At 36.5% G+C, this 24,729-nt stretch overlaps 4 protein-coding genes across 4 annotated transcripts; 2 read left to right on the forward strand and 2 right to left on the reverse strand.

Annotated features, from left to right (window-relative positions):
• The first annotated feature begins 4,681 nt into the window (after positions 1-4,681).
• On the forward strand, positions 4,682-10,080 carry LOC111793790 (probable LRR receptor-like serine/threonine-protein kinase At2g16250). The gene is made up of 4 exons (XM_023675832.1): positions 4,682-6,918; positions 7,943-8,071; positions 8,219-8,241; positions 9,327-10,080. Exons 1-4 carry the CDS (start codon positions 5,102-5,104, stop codon positions 9,938-9,940), a joined length of 2,583 nt encoding a protein of 860 aa, XP_023531600.1. The 5' UTR covers positions 4,682-5,101; the 3' UTR covers positions 9,941-10,080.
• Positions 10,081-11,192: 1,112 nt separating this feature from the next.
• LOC111792175 (NADH dehydrogenase [ubiquinone] iron-sulfur protein 8, mitochondrial) lies at positions 11,193-14,529 on the reverse strand. The gene is made up of 8 exons (XM_023673509.1): positions 14,370-14,529; positions 13,295-13,373; positions 13,051-13,104; positions 12,845-12,936; positions 12,644-12,757; positions 11,830-11,897; positions 11,654-11,765; positions 11,193-11,569 (listed from the first exon to the last, which is right to left on the reverse strand). Exons 1-8 carry the CDS (start codon positions 14,421-14,423, stop codon positions 11,474-11,476), a joined length of 669 nt encoding a protein of 222 aa, XP_023529277.1. The 5' UTR covers positions 14,424-14,529; the 3' UTR covers positions 11,193-11,473.
• Positions 14,530-14,975: 446 nt separating this feature from the next.
• LOC111793910 (protein NUCLEAR FUSION DEFECTIVE 6, chloroplastic/mitochondrial) lies at positions 14,976-16,323 on the forward strand. The gene is made up of 3 exons (XM_023675980.1): positions 14,976-15,185; positions 15,339-15,457; positions 16,085-16,323. The coding sequence occupies exons 1-3, from the start codon at positions 15,049-15,051 to the stop codon at positions 16,102-16,104; spliced, it is 276 nt and encodes a 91-aa protein (XP_023531748.1). The 5' UTR covers positions 14,976-15,048; the 3' UTR covers positions 16,105-16,323.
• A 402-nt stretch (positions 16,324-16,725) lies between these two features.
• Positions 16,726-19,462, reverse strand: LOC111793973 (BTB/POZ domain-containing protein At3g05675-like). The gene is made up of 2 exons (XM_023676067.1): positions 18,107-19,462; positions 16,726-17,248 (listed from the first exon to the last, which is right to left on the reverse strand). The coding sequence occupies exons 1-2, from the start codon at positions 19,268-19,270 to the stop codon at positions 16,979-16,981; spliced, it is 1,434 nt and encodes a 477-aa protein (XP_023531835.1). The 5' UTR covers positions 19,271-19,462; the 3' UTR covers positions 16,726-16,978.
• Between the last annotated feature and the right edge of the window lie 5,267 nt (positions 19,463-24,729).

Raw genomic sequence — 24,729 nt, forward strand, 5'->3', positions numbered from 1 at the left:
TCTTCAGGCATCTCCTCTTCGAGAGAAGCATCAAGGTCTTGCATGGCCAGCAAATCGCTAACTTCGTCTTGCCAAACATCAAAATTATTGGTTCCATCAAATTTCTCTACTCCAAGATTAGAACTCAAAATTCTCGGCCCACATCGTGATTTAATTCCAGATGACTCTGTCATTTGTAACAAGTAATTTGGATGAAAGTAGAAAAACACAATTCTTGAAAAATTGATTTTCAAGAAGATAAGCACGGTTGTGAGCACGTCTAGTGGTTGATGAGATCAAAACTTTTACAATACCCCAAATACCACAATCAGGCTCTGATACCACTTGTTGTGCGGCAAATGCTACAACCACAAAATTATGATACCGATTGTTGTAGCGAAAGCGGAACGAATGTACTCACAACCACAATGAACGGAATTACACAAAGAGACACCAAGATATTTACGTGGTTTGGAGAGAAGAAATTCTCCTACATCCATGGGTAGCAACCAATAACTAATAATCAAAGTGTTACAAGTGAATACCTTACTCTCACACTACAAAAACTCTCACCAAAATGTCACTCAAGAAATGTAATGTGACACACAAAACTCTATCAAATTCCGATATCAACAACCTCAGAGACAAGCCTACCGGGACAATTGTTTGAATATCACATGGAATTAAATAAGATTAATATTAAAATGGTTACAAAATTAATAACCAAATTAATAATATTCTTATTTAATCAACGGTTATAAATTGATGAGTTAACGACAGAAAAGTGAATATGTGGTGCCCAATAGAGACAATAGATCAAGTAGTCTTCGCAGTCAAATGCCGAACTTTAATATACCTCTTATTCATCCTTTGACCTGACTAAATATTCCCGGTAAAAAAAAATCTACTAATTGATGTTCCAGCTTAGAAGGAAAAGCACTACACTATTGTGCAAGAAAAAGACTTAGAAACTAAAATTAGGGTCGGTTTGGATTGACTTTTCAAAAATGCACTTTGTTTTAAATATTTTATATAAAAAATTGTTATCAATTATCTCTTACGGATTAGATATAATTAGAACGGTTCATAGAGATCAAAGAAGATGTTTGTAATCAGACGCTGCAACTGGTGAGGGAGTGTTGCTCGGATCAGCTACATCCAACCGATCTGATCTGGTTCAACTCACATTGATTCAATTTTTATAAAAATTTTGGTTGGTTTGAACGGTACTATTTTTTAATATGATTTTAGAGATGATTTCATCTCGGACAAAACCGAGGTGATGAAGACCAATGTTGAGTATCTCAATCATTGGATTCACGTATTCGAGCTCTTCTAAATTTATCTCAAACATTGAGCTCACTCAGGTTCATACAATCTGGCTATACTTTTTACTATTTCCTACCATCATTTAAAATCATATATAAGTGAGACGTGATTTCATAACCGTTTTAAATCGTTATATACATACAGATCCTGTCAATCTATATAAGAATCATGAAAAATGGCTATGGAGGAAGAATTTTGAGGAGAAAAACCTCCGTAAACTACAGGTAACTCCTCGGTTCCTTTGAATAATGGTTCACTCCTCAGAGTGAGGCTCACATGCGCAACCACAACATTTTCTCATTGTAGCCGATGCACTGACGCTCCTCTTTGTATTGCTACAACTTTATTCTTCTATATCTTTTACTATAACGGCCCAGATCCACCATAGCAGATATTGTCCTCTTTGGGTTTTCCCTTTCGGACTTCCCCTCAAGGCTTTAAAACGCGTCTACTAGGGGAAGGTTTTCACACCCTTATAAATGGTGGTTTGTTCTCCTCCCCAACCAATGTGGGACATCACATTTACATACAGTTATGTGCTCTTTCTTGAGTAAATGTTGGTCTTGACATTTCTTGTGAAACTACCCACCTTAAACACGAGACGATGGCTCAAGGAATACACTTGTGATCACTTCTTGGAGCGCTTCTACAGACATCGTTTGCCTCTCTCGTGCTTACTCTACTCGGAGCACTTCTACGGGCGTCGCACCTCTCGTGCTCACTCCTCTCATAACACTTCCACTTTCTTGCTTCATTGATGAATAAGACTCCTCTCAACCTAAGAAGTTTGGCTTCAACCAAACCCGTTTTTTATTTTGACTTACACAACTACCGTGTCCAATCTGGCACTCATGATGCATTTGTGAAGTCTTCAATTAACATTCAGATTCATTTTTCTAACTATCTTGTGCAATAGTTTTTTTTTTTTTTTTTTTTTTTTTTTTTTTTTTTTTTTTTTTTTTTTTTTTTTTTTTTNTTTTTTTTTTTTTTTTACATATTCAATAACGCCTTCAATAAATCTGACATTGTCTTCTCTTTGATATTGAACCCCACATGTCTGAAAAATGTCAACTGGATCAACCCTAGAGCCTAATAATGCTTGAACTTCCACTACATTTCTAGATAGCATCAAATGGATCAACCCTAGAACCTACCAATATTTGAGCTTCCATTACGTTGTTGGACCGCATCAAAATTATCTAGAGCCTACTAATCCTTGAGCTTCCCTATACTATGGTCAGGGAATCCAGCTTCACCCCAGACAAGAGTTCATGAAGATTTTCTGGCATAAATAATCTTCAATCTACATCTTCTAATAAACGATATTGGATCCGTCAATCTTCTTGATCTTGATCTTTGAACTTACATTTCTAAACAATGTCAAATGGATCAACCTTAAAGCCTACAAAACCTTGAGCGTCCACTACCTTTTTGGAAACCATCAATTGGATGAACTTAGAAATTACCAATCCTAGTTTCCACTGTACCATGGTCATGGAATCTGGTTTCATCCCAGACAAGAGTTTGTGAAAATCTTTCTAATATAGATAGTCTTCCATCTGCATCTTATAGAGACTAATAGCGAATCCATCAATCTTCTTAAGCCCGATCTTTGAACTTTTCATCTTTATAGATTATGGTGACTCTTCTAACTCTGATACCATTTTTTAGGATCGGACTACTCATACACTTGATCTACATAAAGAACACAAAGAGAGAAGGAGAAATATACATGGTAATACTAGGATGGAAAATTCTACGACGACGAACGACTAGGGTTTATATAATTGATGAATACAAATAGTTACAAAAACAGATAAGATAATTCCTCTTAAAAACTAAATAGGAGAATATATAATATTTTATTTTAGAAACTATTTCCTCAAATTACTTAGCTCTCGAGAATGGTATAATATTGTCCAGAAGTCTCGTATCAATAAAAGATAGTGTCCCTTGTCTGTATACCCATGATTTTCCACTAATTGAGTTTCCTCTTAAATATTCATATCTATATGTTGTCTAGCACTATCTAGACGACTCCTCTTCTCTAGAATACCTCATATCTTCACCATTTCTACACCGAGGCTCACAACTTCTTTGTTTAACACTTGAGAGTTCTACCGACATGACTAAGTTAAGATAAAGACATGACTCTAATACCACTAATATGAACAATGGATTCCCACAATGATATGATATTGTCTACTTTAAGTATAAGCTATCGTGACTTTCTTCGACAATTACAACCCCTTAAATCCAATTGGCTTACACATGTGGCTACTCCAAAACCATGTGGTATGAATTATTAAATTCTTACCATTATTTGATAATATATATATATATATATCTTTGAAGAAAAAGGTAATTATTTTTTTTATTGCAAAAGTTGGAGTCATTTGGTAATGATTAAGGCACCCTCCCTCAAGATTAAGCCTCATTTCATCATAGTTCTCACTTGTTCATTTGATTTTTTTTATTTATTTAAGCTAAATTAATAAAAATTTGTATTTATTTAAAAATGATTTTTAAAATTTTTAAAGTTTTAATAATATTTTACATAGTTGATACTTTATTTTTAAAATATCCTCACTTAAAAAAGTCCGTAAAAAATATTATTAAACTTTAAAAAATTTCACGAATATAAAAATTAAGGTTATTAATTGAACGTTTAAAATTTAATAGGTATTTTTGAAAATGGTACTACGATAATAGTATTTTTTAAATTATTAAAAATTTGAGAGTCCTAATTTTTAAAATTTAAGTTTATTATTAAAAGTTTTAAAAGTTTATAAATATTTTTTAAAAATAAAAAATAAAAAATTTATCAATATTTTTACTAATTTAGCTTTCATTTTTAATAACACATAAATTTTTCATTTCTCAATTTATTTTTCTAAAACACTTCAAAAAAACTACCAAAAGAATATATAATTTTTTTTAATCTTCCTCATTTATATATCACTTCAAATATTAAAAAAGAAATTATTTAACGTAACCGTCACATAATAAAATTTTAATTTTAAGTTTTCAGTCTTACGTCAAATAAATTATATTTCAATATTAAATAATTTTAAATAAAAAAAAAAGTATAATCTTTAAGACATGATCGATCCAAACATAATTAACTAGATTCATCGATGTCTCGATATTGTACTCGTAATTGTTGTATAAGAAAAACAGTTGAGTTAGCTCCATTTGAACAAAAATGCTGACTTTAATGTTCATAATTTAATGCTTTGACCTCTCAAATGATCACAACCCCTTTTTTCTCATCACCTTCTTCAAATTGACAACTACACAGCAAATTGTTTTAAATAAAGTTGCAATTTTTCATTTAAAACATACAAACCCCACTTCCAAATCCCCTGTTTTTCCTCCCCTCCGCCGTGAACAGCCGCAGAAGTTGGAGCTATTCCAGTGCCGGCGTTTCAAAGCCACCAAGTTTCTGGCGAAAGCCGCCGTGGACGGTGGCGGATACACCAAGTTTCCGGGTTGGCTGTTGGGAAAGAGGGAGAGAAAGTGATAAACCACTCTCTTATTGCACTAATTTACATTCCTCTTTCTCTCTATCTCTGTCTAAAATTGATATATTACTGTCATTTCTCTGTTTTTCTTGGTGGGTTTTGGTTTTTCTTTGATACCCATCTCTTTAAATCAGAGAATTTGAAGAACAAAGTGGATTTTTGGGGAACAGGGGAAGAACATAATGGAATTTTGGGAGTTGAGTTATAGAAAACTGTGAGAGAGGGATGGGAATTTGTAGGATTTCAGTGTTGGATTTTGTTTATGAACAATGGCTTATGATAAGCAACTTATGATACACTTTGCATTCTTGTTGTTCTTGTTGTTCTTGTTGTTCTTTGAGCCCACATTTCAACAACAAGATTCACCGAGTTCTTCCCGGGCCGAACGAGCTGCGTTACTCGAGCTCAGGTCGTCGTTGGGTTTGAGAACCAAGGAGTGGCCTATAAAGCTTCACCCTTGCTTAGGCTGGAAGGGTATCAAGTGTATTAATGGTAGAGTAACTGATATCAATATTGCTGGCTTTAGAAGAACAAGTATTGGTAGGAAGAACCCTCAATTTGCTGTTGAATCCTTGGCTAATTTGACCCTTTTACAGTCCTTTAATGCTTCTAATTTCATTCTTCCTGGTGTGATTCCTGAGTGGTTTGGACATCATCTCAGCTTGCTCCAAGTGCTTGATCTACGGTCTTGTTCTATATTTGGTTCTATTCCATCGTCACTTGCATCGCTTCGACATCTATCTCGGCTTGATCTTTCTTCTAATTACTTATCCGGGTCGATCCCTCCGGGCGTTGGGAGCCTATTGAAGCTTCGGTATCTAAACCTTTCGAAAAACATGTTGTCTTCTTCAATACCAGCTCAACTTGGAGGGCTTGTTAGCTTACTTGACCTTGACCTGAGTGTCAATTCTTTGTCTGGAACATTGCCTTTGGAGTTAAGAGGATTAACGAGCTTGCGAAGTATGGTACTCCGGAGCAATTCGCTCGATGGTTCGTTGAATGACGGTTTGTTTCGAACGTTAACACGGTTGCAATCCTTGGATCTGAAAGATAACAACTTTACTGGCTTAATCCCTGATGGGTTATGGTCAATGTCTGGATTGCAGCTTCTTGATGTGTCTAGGAATAGTTTTACAGGATTGCTACCAAATTATAGCTCGAGTTTTAACATTACTGATGCTGTTCTTAATGTATCTCAGAATGCATTTTATGGGAGCCTTACAATCATATTGAGAAGATTCAGTGTCATCGATCTGTCGGGAAATTACTTCGAAGGAAACGTTCCTGATTATCTACCTACCGACGTATCTTTCGTTAGTAACTGCCTCCATAATGTGTCTAGACAGAGGACGTTGGCTGTTTGTACGTCATTCTATTCTGCAAGGGGACTCATCTTCGATACTTTCGGCTTTCTCGAGCCTACCGAACATCCAATAGCAGAAGTATCATCGAAGAAGAGCAACAGGAATGGTGTTATCTTAGGCAGTGTTATTGGTGGGAGTGTTGTTATCTTCCTAATAGTGTTGTTGATACTAATCTTCCTATGGAGGAGGAAGAGAAGAACTACTAATCAAAGACGAGGCGTCGTGGGACCTGTTCTTCCTACGGAGGCTGTCGAACCGACTCCTCGGTTGTTGATTGATTATGCAAGTTTAGGAGAAACGTTCGAGTATGAAGAGTTGGTTCAAGCAAGTAATGGTTTTAGTGATTTGAACCTTGTTAAACATGGTCATTCAGGGGATCTTTTTTATGGTGTATTGCAGAACGGGGTTCGTGTCGTTATCAAACGTGTCGATTTGCATCGAGCTAATGATGGTTACTTGGTGGAATTGGAACTGTTGAGTAAGGTTTCAAATGTAAGATTGGTTCCTTTTATTGGTCAGTGCTTGGAGAATGAAAATGAGAAGTTTTTGGTGTATAAATTTGTCCCAAATGGTGACTTATCAGCTTCGTTGTTCAAGAAAGTTATGAGTGATGAGGAGTGTTTGCAGTCGTTGGATTGGATTACAAGGCTTAAAATTGCATTAGGAGCTGCTGAGGGTCTTTGTTTTCTGCATCATCATTGTACTCCTCCTCTCGTGCATAGGTATACCTATGGCTTTCCCTTTCGAGCTTTCCCTCAAAGTTTTTAAAACGCGTCTGCTAGGGAGAGGTTTCCACACCCTTATAAGGAATGCTTCGTTCTCCTCTTCAACCGGTGGGATCTCACAATCCACCCCCCTTGGGGGCCAGCATCCTCTCGGGCACACTTTATGGTGTCTGGCTCTGATACCATTTGTAACATTCTAAGTCACCGCTAGCAGATATTGTCCTCATTGGGTTTTCCCTTTCAGGGTTCTCCTCAAGGTTTTTAAAATACGTGTGCTAGAGAGAGGTTTTCACACCCTTATAAGGAATGCTTCGCTCCCCTCTCCAACCGATATGGGATCTCACAGTCCACCCCCCTTGGAGGCCCAATGTCCTCACTGGCACACCGCCCGGTGTCTAGCTCTGATACTATTTGTAACAGTTCAAGCTCACCACTAGCAGATATTGTCCGCTTTGACCTGTTATGTATCGTCTGTTAGGGAGAGGTTTCCACACCCTTGGGTGTTTCCATCTCCAACCAATGTGAGATCTCACCATCCACCCCCCTTGGAGCCCAGCGTCCTCACTGGCACACCACTTGGTGTTTGGCTCTGATACCATTTGTAACAACCCAAGCCCACCGCTAGCATATATTATCCTTTTGGCCCGTTACGTATCGCCATCAGTCTCTCTCCATAGTAGACGCGTTTTAAAACCATGAGGCTGATGACTATACGTAATAGGCCAAAGCGGACAATATCCGCTAGCGGTGAGTTTTGGCTGTTACAAATGCTATTGGAGCCAGACATTGGGCGGTATGCCAACGAGAACGTTGACTCTCAAGGGGGTGGATTGTGAGATCCCACATTGGTTGGAGAAGGGAACGAAGCATCCCTTGTAAGAGTGTGGAAACCTCTCCTTAGTAGACGCGTTTTAAAACCGTGAGACTGACAACGATACATAACGAGCCAAAGCGGACAATATCTTCTTAATGTACATCCTAACAATAAAAATATTAACAATGCTTTCTTTTGGTAATGAAGAGATGTTCAAGCGAGTAGCATACTCCTTGATGATAAATTTGAAGTGCGGCTTGGAAGCTTGAGCCATGTCTGTGGCCAACAAGGGGAAGCCCAACCGAGCAGAAGTAGCAAGCTACTGAGATTGCCACAGTGAGTACCTTTTCAACTCATGAATCTGCTTATTATCATTGTCTGTTCTCTATTTGTGATATCTGTTTCTGTTTGAGTTCTTTGATCATTGTATGATAATGTTCTTACATTATTTTCTGATAGTACTCTTCTCCAAATGATGTGCAGGTCATCTGAGGAGGCCTCTTTAGGTACGTAGAAAACTAGTTCGATTTTCGTGTTTATAATTGTTTTCCCGACACCGGTTTGTGATTCATGTCAATATTGAATCGTTCTCATTTGGAGGAAAATACCCTTGAAAGGAGAATTCAGCATGAATTGGGTCTAAATACCTAGTGTAACAGCCCAAGCCTACCGCTAGCAGATATTGTTCTTTTAAGCTTTTCCTTTCGAGCTTCCCTCAAGGTCTTTAGAATGCGTCTCTTAGGGGGAGGCTTCCATACCCTTACAAGAAATGATTCGTTCTCCTCTCTAACTGATGTGAGATCTCGCAATTCATCCACTTGAGGGTTCAACGTACCAGATATTGTCCTCTTTGAGCTTTCCCTTTCGAGCTTCCCCTCAAGGTTTTTAAAACACGTCTCTTAAGGAGAGGTTTCCACACCCTTATAAGAAATGTTTCGCTCTCCTCTCAAACCGATGTGGGATCTCACAATAGCCCAAAGAGGACAATACCTGCTAGCGGTGGGCTTGGGCTCTTACTAATGGTATCAGAGCTAGACACCGAGCAGTGTGCCAAAAAGGACATTGGGCCCCAAAGGGGGGTGGGATTGTACGATCCCACCTCGATTGGAGAAGGGAACGAGTGCCAGCGAGGACGCTGGGCCCCGAAGAGAGGTGGATTGTGAGATCCCACATTGGTTGAAGAGGAGAACGAAACATTCTTTATAAGGGTGTGGAAACCTCTCTCTAGCATACGCTTTTTAAGAACCTTGAGGGGAAGTCCGAAAGGGAAAGCCCAAAGAGAACAATATCTGCTAGCAGTGGGCTTGGGTTGTTACACTTAGTTCTTAAACTTAAGGTATAGGGTGAAGTTCGAGCATCAACGACGATAGTTGGACCCATATGGACTGTATTGATCTGCGCGTTTTTACGAAACGGTCGACTGTTGCCTAAACATTGGAGAATTATTGTCATTTGCTTCTCTCTATTTGAGAATTGTGTCATAATATTCAACCTGAAAAGTAACCATTTGAATGTTCTCAATAACATAATTGAAACAATGTCCTTCCATATTATATGCGTACCAGAATAATTCATCCCTTTTAACAACCAGGTTTGCAGACAGCAGTTTGTACCTATGATGTTTATTGTTTCGGAAAGGTGTTGCTCGAGCTCGTAACAGGAAAGCTCGGGATCAGTGCCGTCCCAGATGCCGAAATCAACGAATGGTTAGATCAGACCTTACCCTGCATCAGCATAAACAACAAGGAACTCGTGACAAAGATCCTGGATCCGTCATTGATCGTGGACGAAGATCTGTTGGAAGAAGCATGGGCTGTGGCTGTTGTTGCCAAGTCCTGTCTCAATCCGAAACCTTCGAGGCGACCCGTGATGAAATACATCCTCAAGGCTTTGGAAAATCCATTGAAGGTAGTAAGGGAAGAGAATTCGAGCTCGAGACAGTTTCGATCAACTTCCATTGGAAGTTCTTGGAATGCTTCTTTGTTCGGTAGCTGGCACCAAAGCCTTTCGGATGTTACGATGCTTCCATCAGCCTCCTTGTCTAAAGCAGGCGGAAGTAGTTTCAAACGATCAGGAACGATGGGTTCGCAAGGAAGTGATCGGAATGGTGGAAGCGAACGTTCGTCGTCTCGTCGACGACATTCGAAGGAGATATTCCCAGAACCAGCTGAAGTTCAAGACATTGAAAGATTGGAGAATAAGTAGGAGGGACACATTGGTTTGGTGTTGATTGTTTGTTAATAACACAGCACACTTTGAGATTGAGCTGGTTTTAGCTTGCATTTTTTCTGTAATTGATCATTTGTTTCTTGTAGTTTTTGGAATGTAAGCCAATTCTCTTTTGTTGGAGAAGGAAAGTTCAGTCTATAAACATATCATACTTCTCTTCTGCAATTGCACCCCTCCCAATTGGAGGGGATAGCGAGTTGTACATACATGATATATATCCAATTTTCTTTGGAAGAAGGGTCGGTCACTTGTGTCTGTCTTAGATTAAGTTGTCTAGCTCGACCTTAATTGACAGATAGAGACCTTAACTGACACATGTTTATGATCAGTTTCAAAAAATCATGGACCATCATCATATAGTCAAAATCGAAACTCGAAACTCTGTTCCCTTTTTAAATATAGGCTCAGCCCATATAGTGATCACTAATCATTCCTTCTAATGGCCTCCGTGGTTAATTTCATAGTACATTTGAACTCTCTTATTGGTTAACTCTTGTTTTATAGGTCTTTCCATGGTTAGAAATTTATGAACTTCTCTAATGTTGTGCATGGTTGAAATTGACTCTTTTGTACATTGTGGGACCTTTTGTGAGTGGCTAAACCAAGGATAAGTGTGAAATGACCAAAATGGTTTGAAACCCAAGTGGCTCTAAATGATTTGGAATATGTTAAGAACTCAACCCAAGATTATAACCAAAATCCTGCTAAAAGAATTATGAGACCACATCAAGAATGCACAACCCAAGCCCTAAACCTACCATGATAAGAAGACAACTAGTACTACTCTACCTAAGATACCCTAAATACCCTAAAGACCTCATGTGTAGTCCTCATGCGTAGTGTAACATGGTTTTATGATACAGACTACGTCACAGATAACACATGAAGCATGAGGTGTAGGTATTCAGAGAACGCATGAAATTCTGGACATAGATATGTAGATTGTAATCAAGGGGACCCATGAAGCCCTAGATGCGGGTATCAGGCTATATCGCAAGAAACGCATGAAGTCTTGGGCATACATTTAGATCGAGTTGTTCACTGACCATAAGACCCACAAGTCTCCTAGGGGAGGGAATGTTTAAAGGGGCAAGAACTAAAAGCTTGAGAACTCATGGACCAAACCTTCTAAGTATGACCCTTGGTTAGAAAATCTTATCTATCCAGCATCGAATATTAAGGAATGCAGTCTAGTGAACTTTGATAATCAAATTGACACATTTCTGATGCTTTCTGGAAGAACATTGATGAGATATTGATGACATTGTTCAAATATTACCTACATTACGACTGTTCCATGAGAAACCATACCATTCCCATTTTTATTGGGAAGAAAAACAAAAGATATCAGAAAAATCCCAGACTTGGGCCGTAGTAAGAAGCAAGAACTATGTTCTCAACTCATGTATACCAAGAACACAAAATAATTTCAACAGCATGCTCAGGTTTATCTTATTATGAATGCCACTAAAGAAAAGTTAAATGCAGAGTGCACCATTGGCAAATGTATCAGCGATAGAGGCTTTCAGATCTAAGGTTCTCTGCAATCTCAGTCTCCCAGCGGTCTCCGTTCTCAAGTAACTTTTCTTTGTCATAGAGAAGCTCCTACAAAATCACAGAAACTATGAGCATACATTCATCACCAACGTTGGTAGCTTACCATAACATTCAAAACGTAATAAGATCAACCTCGTGAGTCTCTGTGGCAAACTCGAAGTTGGGACCTTCGACAATGGCGTCAACAGGGCATGCCTCTTGACAGAATCCACAGTAGATGCATTTGGTCATGTCAATGTCATACCTGAAAAATAAGATTAATTAGGGACACGGATAATAGAATAAAGAGATGTTGTGGAGGTGATCACCTTGTGGTCCTACGACTACCATCTTCTCGTTCCTCGGCTTCAATTGTGATTGCTTGGGCAGGGCAAATCTAATAAGAAAATCAAATAGAATAATCGAATAACGAGCATAAGTTCAAAGCCACAACACAAAGTAATGATCAGCTAAGCTTATGCTCAAATGTAGCACATTTTAAAATATCGAATTTATCTCAATAATTGTTTAGGAAATAAAAACCAAAAGTATTCCAACCATGGCCGGCTAACATATTATGTAAACAAGATAAGTGCTTCACTTAAAACCATTTCATTCATAATGCATCCTAAACTCACCCTAAAGTAACCATTTCTACAAACTTGAATTCTAACCATCACAGAAACTTAAATAACAGGCGATCAAAACAAGAAATAACATGGCTACTAAAGACCTTGAGACTATATTACCTAGTAAAGCATGAGTTTTATGGATCAAAAGAGCATAAATTAGCGGCTGAATAAACTAAACACTTTAATCTTAAAAAAACACATTTTCCCATTCATATAACCAGCAATGTTTGAATATAAATTTTAATTTCCCAAAGGATATAAGGAATCCTTCTCAAACATACTTTTTAGTCAAGAATTAATGGCGTGTCTAGATCACCTTAGATATATTCTATCCTCGTAAGACTCTCAACTTGACTTAAAATGACAATATGTGCTTCAATGCATTAAGAGATGGTAAAATAATGACCAAGCTATAGTGCTACAGACTTCTTTAACATTTTGTTGTAGAAATATATTGTCCAAACCAAAATGATTTAAACTAAAACTTAAAAATATAGATCCAAATTCTTACAGCTTCACAAAGTTTGCATGCAATGCATCGTTCTTCTCCAGTTGCATATCGTCGGAGGGCATGCTCACCTCGAAAGCGAGGACTTAGTGGGCCTTTCTCAAATGGGTAATTGATCTACATGATACATGAACAATAATCAGAAATCAGGATCAACAAGAATTTTAGCTTAGTGCTACAGAAGGTTGTTTGGAAGACACTTACAGTGACTTTTTTCTCAAAGAAGTATTTAAGAGTCAGCATCAGACCCCGTACCATTTCAGTGAGAAATAGAGTGTTTATGCTACGCTCAAAAACTACAAAGAGCCAAGAAATAAATTTTTGTAAGAACCGTCAAACCTAATAGAACGAACAACTGAAAAAGATTTAAAAGGAAACAGTGAAGAAACAAGAAGAAAATATAAAATTACTAGAATTCCAGTCCTTCGACATCTCCTTGGCAAGCTGCTCTCTTTCTTCATCCTCTGCAGAAGTAATGAGATGGAAAAGAATTCGAAGGTAAGAAAAATACCCAACGCACCATTATGGCAGGAAAAAACGAATAAGTTCGCATCCTGTGGATCATATGCACACTGCTTGGTTCAGCAGTGATTAATTATGCCAATATGGATATACGAGTATAATTATTAAGATGATGAGAATCAGAAAAAAAACCTCTTTTGGTACTGTACAAGTGTGCACTTGACCGGAGACCATGAAACGGAGAACCTTGCAATGCTTGCCCAGAGATGGCCTAACAACAGTAGATTACATATAATAAATAAAATAAAGGGTACAAAACGTTCTTACAACTACAAAAATTGAGGAATATGATTTATATGGCATGATTACTATCAAGTTTTCAATCAATATTGTGAATACTTCCATTGACAACTAAAGCTCAGTAAATAATATGTTTCATCAAATATCAAAGTGAAATATTCACAGCAAAGAAAATAACACTTTTTTTAATAAACAAACAAAGCAAATAACACTAAAAGACCTTCAAAGGTGAAAATTGAACAGAACCCTCCCATCCCAACATAGAAATAGATAAATAACTGGTAATCCAGTTACAAGCAAAATAAGCCACACAACACCATAATTCTAATCTCCTTTAGTTTTCCCAACCGCAATTCAAGGAAAGAACATACAAGATATCTTAAACATCACCCCCAAAATTTCGGATACCACCCACAGATCTTGACGACCTATCTAGAAATAGCCTACATTTTTCCAGGAAAGTTCTGGATATTGCACTGCATAAACAGACTAACAATCAACTGCCTAGTCGGCAGTAGTTAGTACTTCAAGTTCTCTTTCTAAACATTATCTCCCTCCAAATGGGACATTAAAATTACAAATCCTTCCTTGTTAGGGGAAAGAAAGGACAGAGTCTCAATTCCATATCGAAAAGTTTGTCCCAATTGAATTAGCAATGAAACACAAACCCAACAGAACAGATAAGCTTCCCATAACAATTCCCAATGACCATAATTGTATGATAAAAGATAAAATTTAAAAAGAAAAAAAACCATCCGTTCAACGATTCGAATATCTAAACTAAAACAAACAAATTGCCACCGAGAAAACCTCAATTCAATTGCAAACGCCAGAAAGCTCAAAACAAAATAAAAGCACAACGTCGTCCATATTCAGGCAACTAGCTCTTACAAGTCTATAACCAGCAAAAGGGGGGGAGGGGGCGGAAGATTAGAAAAATTAGGGCAAAGAATAGAAGATTGCTTACAAACTGACGAGCACGAAGAGCAAGAAGGGATTTGCGAGCTAAGATCGCAGCCATCGCAAACGTTGGCTCTGTCTAAGCAATGTTTTCCACCGCTACTCACAGGGGAGGGATTCCGAAATGTTTCTGTAGAGACTGATCTATGTGATCACCGAGTCCCTGAATCGTTCCGATTTCCCGTCGATAAAACGCCGCTTCTTGGGCTTCGGCCTGGTCTTGGGCTTTTATATGGGCTGTTATATGGGCTTTTATATGGGCTGTTATATGGGCTTTTATCTGGGCTTTGTTCTGGCAGAAATATAAAAATAGCCCACAAAGTGTAAAATATTTATTTATTACTTTATTTTTTTCTATTTTTTTATTTTATAATTTTTCATCAATTATTCGTTGACGTCGATATTTATGAATATTTTTATTGAAATTTCAATAAAATATTTTAAATATTGAGGTTAATTATATTTTGGAAAATGTATATAATAAACTGAATAATTAAAATAATTTCAAAATAAAATAGATTATTTAACACCAAACACAAAATAATTACGCCCGCTAAAAATTTTATACTTAATAACTTCATAGAGTTTAATATAAATAAGCAGAGAAAATTTTCCCGTTATAAAGTCAGTTCCCAAGGCGGTGTGTAGGGAAAAACCTGCGTTCCGCCTACTCCCGAAGACCAGAAATGGCTTCCGTTTGCCGATCAGTTCTCACGGCGACGGGTTCAAGGTCCATGGCCGGCCGGACCAGAACACTGCTTCGTAAAACCTTAAATCCAATGCCGGATTCTTCTTCCTCCAAAGGCCTCACTTCCGTTTCCAGGTATTTTTACTTCAAATTCTGCAATTTCATTCAGTCGTTGACGTGCTGGAATTTCTTTGCGATCTGTTGATTTACTGTATTTGAACTTTTTCGGATCTTGAAAATACTTGATTTGCTTTCATTTTTCATCGGTCGTACTTTATTTTACTCTAGGATTGTTTCGTCTTTGGCTACTGTGGAGTCTCTGATGCCACTCCATAGCGCCGTCGCCTCAGCTCGGTTGAAGTCCAAAATTGCCGTCGATTCGCATTGCTGGAGCTGGCTTTCTGAAGGTTTTTTATTCGCCGTTTCTCTATATAAACTGTTCTTATGATTATGTGCATATCCTTGGGCGATACGGAGAGGATTTTTGTTCGTATGATTTCGGATCTTGTTTTGTTAACTCTCTGTTGTGTTCTCGTTGTTCTGCAACACTTCTATCAGGAAATTTTGCACTATTGTTTCTCTTTCCCAGTTTTATCTCTTAAAGGAAGTGGAAGAAGTTCGGCAATGGTCTTCTTACCTGCATAGACTATGCAATGTGCTTTGAACTTCGATTGCCTTGAACTCTCAACCCTGGTCTGAGAACGATTTTGTTCTCATCTTTTTGTTTTTGAAAAAAGTAAAATAGTTCATGTTTACTAATAACTTCTTTGTTTAGTTTCTTATTAGAAGAATTCTTTTGAGTTTTGAGATGTTCGCCCAATTTCAAAAACCAAAATCATAAGTATGTCCAGAAAGAGTCCATATACGCTTATGCATAAAACATGGAGAACTAAAAGCAAAATTGACTCTGTTATGAAATACACTAAGATAAATGATAATCCATAACTTTCATCTTGAATGGTCATCCATACTCATAAATATCTTGTATAGCATGATTTCATATCCTAACTTCATCATTATACCTTATCTTATAGGATTTGCAACACCTTTGTGACATAAAGACCGGGAAAACAAATTTGAATCGACTATACAGCTCAATGACTGGTAGCTGAGAGGACACCTTGTAAGACTTGCGAGGTTTTTCATCTTTCCTATTAATCTTTGTAAGATACCTTTAAAACAAGGAAGAATTATATAGACAACTGCTTCTAAGTTTTGATCATTGTTAATGCAACGCGGCCACCTTTTCTGGATATGCTGAGAGTTATTGTTTTGAGAAATTGAATTGTTATTAGGCATCTCTTTGTTGCTATGGATTTTGTTCAATAACATGCATGCAATTTTCTCTATGCTCTAGATATGCGGCCTTGAATTGAAACTTCAGAGTGTTGTTGCCACCGATTACATTACCATTTTTCATATAGGTTAGATTATAATAGGATACCTAACAAGCCTCCCATAAGTCAAACCAAAGGGGTTCTCTTTATGACAATATCCAAAGAGTAAGGTTAAACTAGAACTCACGCCCGCCCGCCCGCCCGAGTTTACAATACCTACAGCCCTTCTATCTTTTAGCCTACATTTTACTTGAATTAACATTTCTCCAACAACTCTGTTCTGAAATTATTGCCCAAAACGATTTGAACATGCTCAAAAGAAAACAAACAAACAAACGAAGGGAAAAATATCAGTTGCCAATAGATTTGGATAACTATAAAGCTTCTCATCTAATTTACATCACAACTGCAGCCAAAAAAACAAAAGTAACATCGTGCTTGTGAGAAAAAGTACACCAAGAGCATCCAAGGAGACCATTTTAGTTGCAGAAGGAAAACCTTTCTGGGTTTATATACAAAGTTTAAGTTTCCACTTCCTATATGCACAATACTAAAGAGATGGGAAATCACAACTCACAGTTTCCTTTTTTATCAAAGTTTCTCTGGCTGTGGTGGGTGCATTGCGCGTCGAAACCAGGTGTTAAATGCTTTGAATAGGTGAGGGCAATCATCAACATTTCTAGTGAAGCTAAGACACTGCTGCAACAACTCCTGTGCATCAGACAAAGGAAGGGTAGAAATGATTCTTAGGAATGTTTCCTCCAGCTCCATACACAGATTCTTGTTGCTGGAAAGCAAGGGGGAATGGTCTTTGCTGACAAGCAGAACCGGAAGCCAATGCTTGACCAGCTTCTTTCTAACCTGAAATGTTAGAACCCCAAGTGAAAACCAAGTATAAATTAAGCAGTTTTCTAATCAATCCACACGCCCAAACAGCTACATTAACAATTTGGTTTCTCATTACAAAAGCAAGCAAGAAAGAAAAAAGGGGCTTCGTTTTTCCTCAAAAATGCCTTTAGACTAACTCGTTACTCTTGGACCTTCCAATTGTAAACACGCAAGAAATCTCAAGCAAACCATGATCCTCCATTAGAAAATTAGACCAAATTTGCTAACTACTATGTTGTTAATAACTTGTATGTTGTTAATAACTTGTATGTTGTTAATAACTTGTAAGATCTTACATCAGTTCGGGAGAAAATCGGAACATTCTTTATAAGAGTGTGAAAACTTTTTCCTAACAGAGACATTTGGAGAAGCTCATAAGAGAAAGCTCAAAGAGAACAATATCTGTCAGCTGTGGACTTGGGACGTTACTAATGGTATCAAAGCCAAACATCAAGCGATGTGCCAGCGAAGAGGCAGAGCCCCGAAGGGAAGTGGACACGAGGCATTGTGCCAGCAAGGACGCTGGAGACCGAATGGGGTGGATTGGGGGGGTTCTACATCGATTGGAGAAAGAAATAAAGACGCTGGCCGTAAAGGGGGTGGATCGTGAAAATATTGGTTGGGAGGAGAACGTGAAAATCTATCCCTTCTGCAAGAAGGGGAAGTCAAGAGGGAAGGAAAGCCCATATTGCAGGCGGTGGTGGGTTTGGTCTGTTACTATAATCAGATTAACACCAAAAGAGACCTTTGCCATCTTTCAAGAAATCAAAGGGACAGCACATTACCATAAACTGATGAGAAGTTGGAAAGATTGTGCAAGATGGTTGATACCTGTTTAGTGGCCAAAATGGTACCAGCAGCAACAGCATTGGCAAGCTTCGAGGTACATCGCAGAAGAACCGAAGGAAACCCCGGGACAATGCCCCGCCACGCATCGTCCCGAAACGCTCTCTGTAAATCTGCAGTAAAAGAAGCCTGTTCACTCCATTCAACCACAGCAACATCAGCCACCCTCAATTCAATCATCCTCTCAACCAGCCACGACAAATGCTTAGCATTCGTCATTGCAGTATGCAAATTCAGCCTCTGAATGGCCTCCGTCTCGTTATGATCTCCTCTAAAATTCGGGCTCGAATATTCCTCCAATGACTCCTTCACGACCTTCAAGCTCGTCTCGAATGCCCGCTTCAGCACTCTCTTCGCCGACTCCTTCGATGAAAAATCCTTCAAAAGCTTCGCCACAAATGCCTTCACGAAAGCCATGTTGGGATAATTATGAATGGCTGCTAAGATCAGTCCCTGCAACATTTCCTCGCAGGAATCATTCCGGCCAGGCGAAACCCTAGAAAGAAGCTCTCTGGATTCCTCCTCCTGCAGAAATGGTATCAAATTCATCACTCTCTTCTCCTCCTCGTCCGTCCACGGCACCGCCTCGAGGAATCGAACGCAGGACTTCACGCAATCCTCGAAAAGAAATTTAAGCGCGACGGGGAGGAGATCCAACGCCGTCTTCGCGCTATCTATAGCCTCCGTCATATCATCGACATAAAGAAGCTCAAGAACAGCCAAATGGTTATCCATGGAGCCATGCGCCGCCGGGACACCAAAACCTAATCTCAAAGGACTGGAATCATCATCCTTCTGAGGCTGCCATCGATCGGATAACAGAGCAGAAAAGTACTTCGATCGGCGAAGAACATGCGAATGGAGATAAATCTGGACGTCGGAAGACGTAAGAAACTCGGAATCAGACGAATCGAAAGGAGTAACCTCTAAATACAGACGGAGGAGAATATCGGCAGTGGAGGCGTCGTTGAAGGCGGCGATGGAGGAAAACGATGTATTACGGCGGAGATTAAGGGGCTTTTTAGAAACTTCTGTGGAGGATTTATCTGGTAAGGAGGAGCAGTCGATGGTAGGGATGACGGAGGAGTGGCGGCTGGTGGAGGCAGAGTGTTGAACCCGCTGCCTCTTCTTCGAAGGTCCGGCGGTCATTTCCTTGCGAATCGGTGGTGGAATTTACAGTTCCCTCACGAAAGAATGGATAGGCGTTGCAATTCGCTGATGAAATTTACAGCTTCCTTACGGAATCAAGAATACATTATCAGAGAAGAATGGAGATTGTTCTAGATATCGAACCTCCCATTGAAAGGGAAATGGATAATTGGATGATTTTGGGGAGTTATATAATTGACTATATTACAAGGGATAATCTTAAAATTCTTATATGATGTTTAATATAAAATTGCAAATACAATAATCATATTTAAAATCTTTCCAGATCTAAAAGAAAATCAAGATCTCTTTTGAATCAATCGTCCTTTTTGATATAATCGTTCATCTTTTCGTTGTTCAACTTACCAAGACTTCTCTCAAACAATTAACTACCATGTTCTTGAAAATATCCAATCTCTAAGTTGGAATAACATTTTATCAATCATCGATAACGTCCCGACAACCTTTAAACTTAATCCAATTATTCTCGAGAATTTTTCATTCCTTCGAACGTTCCAATAAAGTATTTTCATTGCGTGTGGTCGGGTTGAGTCGAAGCGTCCTACTCATGGTTTTCCCATACTCAAAATTCCACACTTATTCGACTCGTTTTTGTATAGAGTTTTCTGTATTTGATTCTCCTAAGCCAAATTCTTGGGATGCTTTAATTTTTTTGATTGCGCACGCCGAAATGGTCATTGGGCTATTGTCGTATTGGTCGTCCCAGTGGCTATAATCTCCAAACCTATGAGACAACCAAAACTAAATTAATAAAAATACGTCTAAACTTTATACTTTGTATAAATAAATATTCTTAAATTTTTAAAAGTTTTATTAATACTTTTAAACTTAAAATAAATAAATAAATAAATTATGATACCATATTTAAGAAATATTTATTAAAATTTTAAAATAACATTAACATTTTTTATCTTTTATAAAAAAAATATTTAAAAAAGTTCTTAGGGCTTCAAAAATCATTTCCAAACTTTTTCACGGTTACTTTCGAAAATGATATTTTCAAAACGTGATACTAAGGGTAAAAATATTTTAAAGTTTTTAAAAAAATTAAAAAGTGAGTTTTAGCGTATCAAACTCTTAATAATATTTTTTAAATATTTTTTTTTTTAAGATAAATGATATTTTTTTAATTCTTTTTCTTTTTAATTTAAGGATATTTTTTAAAAACAAAATTTTAATAGTATGTTTATTTGCTCTTAAATTTTCTACCATAACTTTCCTCATTTTTTAGAAAATATTTAAATTCTTAATTAAATTCTAAAAATAATATATTAAAATTTTATTAGATTCAAAACGGTAGGTTTGAGATTTATTAGACATTTTTAAAATTCAATAAATTAAAATTTTTAAAATTTATTAGACACTTTTTAAAATATAGGAGACGAAATAAAATGTAAATATAAAAATTTAGGAACTAAATCTAAGTTTAACCTTTAATCTTTTTAACCCTTTAATTTAATATAGATTTTATTATATATTGCACTCCCATGTAGTGCCACACCGTGTTTTGTCGACACCGACACCAATACCAACCAACACGACCCTTGTCCCCTAACTATGGTGTTTCATATAACCATCGTCGAGCCAATCATGACCAAGATTCCAAAGAATTTTGGTCAGCCTTGTACCGAGTTATGGATGCATTACATCCTAGCACTCGAATTTTGACCTAATCAACCTTATTAACCTAGGCCTTTGTAAGACTGCAACGAATGAGTCATGCAAATTCTTCTACGGTCCTTGTAGCTGCCATCGAGATTTAGGGACACTATCCTTCTAGGCACTCTTTCTCGTTGCAATCCTAAGCCCGCAATTCCCTATGTCTTTGCGTCGATTAGTGGCATCATTTGCTCATGGTGTTATGATCCTTAACTTGTTCAACGAGCTTCGGTTATGTTTTTCTTTGTTCTCTTGACATCAAAGATCTTCATGGGTTTTTCGAAAATCAACCCACAACATCTATTTAAAATTCGTGGACGCATAAATCATAAGGTTGCTACTTCATGTTCTTCCTCACTTACTTGGACGTGACAAGGCATTCTTGAGTTGAGATAGAAGGAACTCGAGAGCTATATATCTAGAAAAAGTCTACAAAGCCTATAGTGTTCTTATACCAATATATAATCTCTCACTTCTCGATGGACTTGAGCCACAGATTGATACATACCTGCTCCTATATAGCAGCATAGCTCCAATATGCATCTGCCATCAACCTCCTCGTTTATGCTCAATTAAAAAATATACTCAATAACTAAACTATTTACCGGTTCTAATCGAACCTTAATTTTGTAGCTAAATGCTACATATCGTTCAAAGGCTATCTCTAGACAACCATCAATTTTCTAGCTTTATCAAGCTTCTAAAAGGTTGCTAAACTCGCTATGATATGGAATCAACCCATGGAACAGATTACCTTGATGATCGTAATCAAGAGTAAAGAAAACTCGTTTCTAAACTCATGATTCGAATCACTCTATAAGAGGTTTGATCAATACCACTTGAATGACTCTAACATGCAAGTTCTAAACACAAGAATTTGCAAAGAAAATCTTAGCTCTCAACAAATCTAAAAAAATAGAAATTCTATCATTTTTAATTCCAGAATGTGATGTCTCTAATCAAAGAAAATAAGGAGTATATAGCCTTTACAACCTTAACCTATGTTACACATGACTCCCATATTAAATTCGCTAGTAAATGAGAAATAAAAAAAAAAAAAAAAAAAATGGCGCTATTTGAAAAAGAATTCGAAAAATAGCATTAAACATAGGATGTATTGTTGGATGTGAACTCCCAAATTGCTCGTGATTTTCATTAAATTTACGCGTTCTACCCTTCCCTTTCTCCCACTTCAAATTCTATGGATATTTAATATACTAAATTTATTGTATTTTAAAAATACCTTTTTTATAGCAATTTTAATATATGATTGATTTTGGTTTATATATTACCAAATTAGTAGATGCTTATGTGTTCGTATTTTTAAAATGTGTCTAGTTATCGCGATACGATGTGACCACGTACGGAGTAGCAGTATAACGACTGTGCGACACTTGTTCTAATTCGACGAACAAGTCAGTCATACAGAAGTCGGGACATTGCAGACAATCTTGACATATGATCGAGTCTTGGGTCACGTTTGAAAAAATATATTTTAGAAAGAAATCACATTCTGTATAGTAAATTTTGGGGCATTTTAGCCCTATTAGATGTGGACATGATTTTGGTGACCAATCATACACTCCCGTAATTGACACAACAAGAATAGTAAACGTCTATCTAACATGAAAGCACAGCTTACGCGCCATGAATGGTGGGGTTTGAAATGGGCATGCTATATATATATATATATTTGTATTATTTAAATTCATAATTACTTTTTTATTATTTATTCTCTATTTTTACATTCAAAATACATATTTGTAAATTTAAATTAAAGAATTAATATTATGAAAACAAAAACTTTAAATAAATAAATCGAACAACCCGAACCAACTCACCCAGAAAATTTATGGATGGGTTGGGTTAAAAATTTTACGATCTGAACCATTGGGTTAGGTCAAAACAAATGTTCTAGCTCGACCCAACCCAATCCACGAATACTTCTAGTGGCTATACTAACTTGATTTTACGTAACATTTGATCAATTATCTCTTTTACAATAAATAAAAGTTTTATTATTTAGTTACGGATTTATATTGTTATTAAATATTAATATCCTATAATTAAAAAATAATTAGTTAAGTACGTCAAGAGGACAAATATGAACTTAATAATATTAAATGATTCGAGTTTCATATATCGAGAAAAACTATATAATATATGAATGAAAAAAGAAAATATATGATGAAATGTGGATTATAATATAAGGTAATTAAAATATTATGCCAATTTTTTTTTTTTTTTTAACTTTTTTATAAAAATAAAATGAACCAAAATAAATAAAAATTTAATAAAATAAGGCGAATCCAAATCCAAATTAATTTTTTAATTTTAATCTTGTAGATAAGTAATTAATTAAAAAATTAATGTAAATTCAATTTTACATAAAATAAATTTATTAATTAAAAAATTGATTTCTGAAAGCGAGTTACCAGGGGTTATTCTAATGGCCGTTGTTACCGTCACTATACAGTGGCAATTCCGTAATAATCCACTTTCCCATGCCCCAATACTCAACAACGTTCCTTCTCTTTTCCCTTCCCCTTTTCACTGTCTTTTTCAACTTTGTATCCGTTGAAACCCCATTTCTTCCGTCACCCAGAAATCTCTCAACTCCGTTCTTCTNGCATTAAACATAGGATGTATTGTTGGATGTGAACTCCCAAATTGCTCGTGATTTTCATTAAATTTACGCGTTCTACCCTTCCCTTTCTCCCACTTCAAATTCTATGGATATTTAATATACTAAATTTATTGTATTTTAAAAATACCTTTTTTATAGCAATTTTAATATATGATTGATTTTGGTTTATATATTACCAAATTAGTAGATGCTTATGTGTTCGTATTTTTAAAATGTGTCTAGTTATCGCGATACGATGTGACCACGTACGGAGTAGCAGTATAACGACTGTGCGACACTTGTTCTAATTCGACGAACAAGTCAGTCATACAGAAGTCGGGACATTGCAGACAATCTTGACATATGATCGAGTCTTGGGTCACGTTTGAAAAAATATATTTTAGAAAGAAATCACATTCTGTATAGTAAATTTTGGGGCATTTTAGCCCTATTAGATGTGGACATGATTTTGGTGACCAATCATACACTCCCGTAATTGACACAACAAGAATAGTAAACGTCTATCTAACATGAAAGCACAGCTTACGCGCCATGAATGGTGGGGTTTGAAATGGGCATGCTATATATATATATATATTTGTATTATTTAAATTCATAATTACTTTTTTATTATTTATTCTCTATTTTTACATTCAAAATACATATTTGTAAATTTAAATTAAAGAATTAATATTATGAAAACAAAAACTTTAAATAAATAAATCGAACAACCCGAACCAACTCACCCAGAAAATTTATGGATGGGTTGGGTTAAAAATTTTACGATCTGAACCATTGGGTTAGGTCAAAACAAATGTTCTAGCTCGACCCAACCCAATCCACGAATACTTCTAGTGGCTATACTAACTTGATTTTACGTAACATTTGATCAATTATCTCTTTTACAATAAATAAAAGTTTTATTATTTAGTTACGGATTTATATTGTTATTAAATATTAATATCCTATAATTAAAAAATAATTAGTTAAGTACGTCAAGAGGACAAATATGAACTTAATAATATTAAATGATTCGAGTTTCATATATCGAGAAAAACTATATAATATATGAATGAAAAAAGAAAATATATGATGAAATGTGGATTATAATATAAGGTAATTAAAATATTATGCCAATTTTTTTTTTTTTTTT

The sequence above is a fragment of the Cucurbita pepo genome, chromosome LG04, assembly GCF_002806865.2.
Source record: "Cucurbita pepo subsp. pepo cultivar mu-cu-16 chromosome LG04, ASM280686v2, whole genome shotgun sequence".
NCBI lineage: Eukaryota > Viridiplantae > Streptophyta > Magnoliopsida > Cucurbitales > Cucurbitaceae > Cucurbita > Cucurbita pepo.

Excerpts from the sequence above, each read along its gene's own strand:
- LOC111793973 (XM_023676067.1), bottom strand. The coding sequence starts at position 19,270 with ATGACCGCCGGACCTTCGAAGAAGAGGCAGCGGGTTCAACACTCTGCC. Across the intron at positions 17,249-18,106 it reads CCATTTTGGCCACTAAACAG|GTTAGAAAGAAGCTGGTCAA; the intron begins GTATCAACCATC and ends CTAACATTTCAG.
- LOC111792175 (XM_023673509.1), bottom strand. The coding sequence starts at position 14,423 with ATGGCTGCGATCTTAGCTCGCAAATCCCTTCTTGCTCTTCGTGCTCGT. Across the intron at positions 13,105-13,294 it reads CTTGTACAGTACCAAAAGAG|AGGATGAAGAAAGAGAGCAG; the intron begins GTTTTTTTTCTG and ends TTACTTCTGCAG. Across the intron at positions 12,937-13,050 it reads GTCGAAGGACTGGAATTCTA|TTTTTGAGCGTAGCATAAAC; the intron begins GTAATTTTATAT and ends GGCTCTTTGTAG.
- LOC111793790 (XM_023675832.1), top strand. The coding sequence starts at position 5,102 with ATGGCTTATGATAAGCAACTTATGATACACTTTGCATTCTTGTTGTTC. Across the intron at positions 8,072-8,218 it reads AAGCTACTGAGATTGCCACA|GTCATCTGAGGAGGCCTCTT; the intron begins GTGAGTACCTTT and ends AATGATGTGCAG. Across the intron at positions 8,242-9,326 it reads ATCTGAGGAGGCCTCTTTAG|GTTTGCAGACAGCAGTTTGT; the intron begins GTACGTAGAAAA and ends TTTAACAACCAG.
- LOC111793910 (XM_023675980.1), top strand. The coding sequence starts at position 15,049 with ATGGCTTCCGTTTGCCGATCAGTTCTCACGGCGACGGGTTCAAGGTCC. Across the intron at positions 15,186-15,338 it reads GGCCTCACTTCCGTTTCCAG|GATTGTTTCGTCTTTGGCTA; the intron begins GTATTTTTACTT and ends ATTTTACTCTAG. Across the intron at positions 15,458-16,084 it reads CTGGAGCTGGCTTTCTGAAG|GATTTGCAACACCTTTGTGA; the intron begins GTTTTTTATTCG and ends CTTATCTTATAG.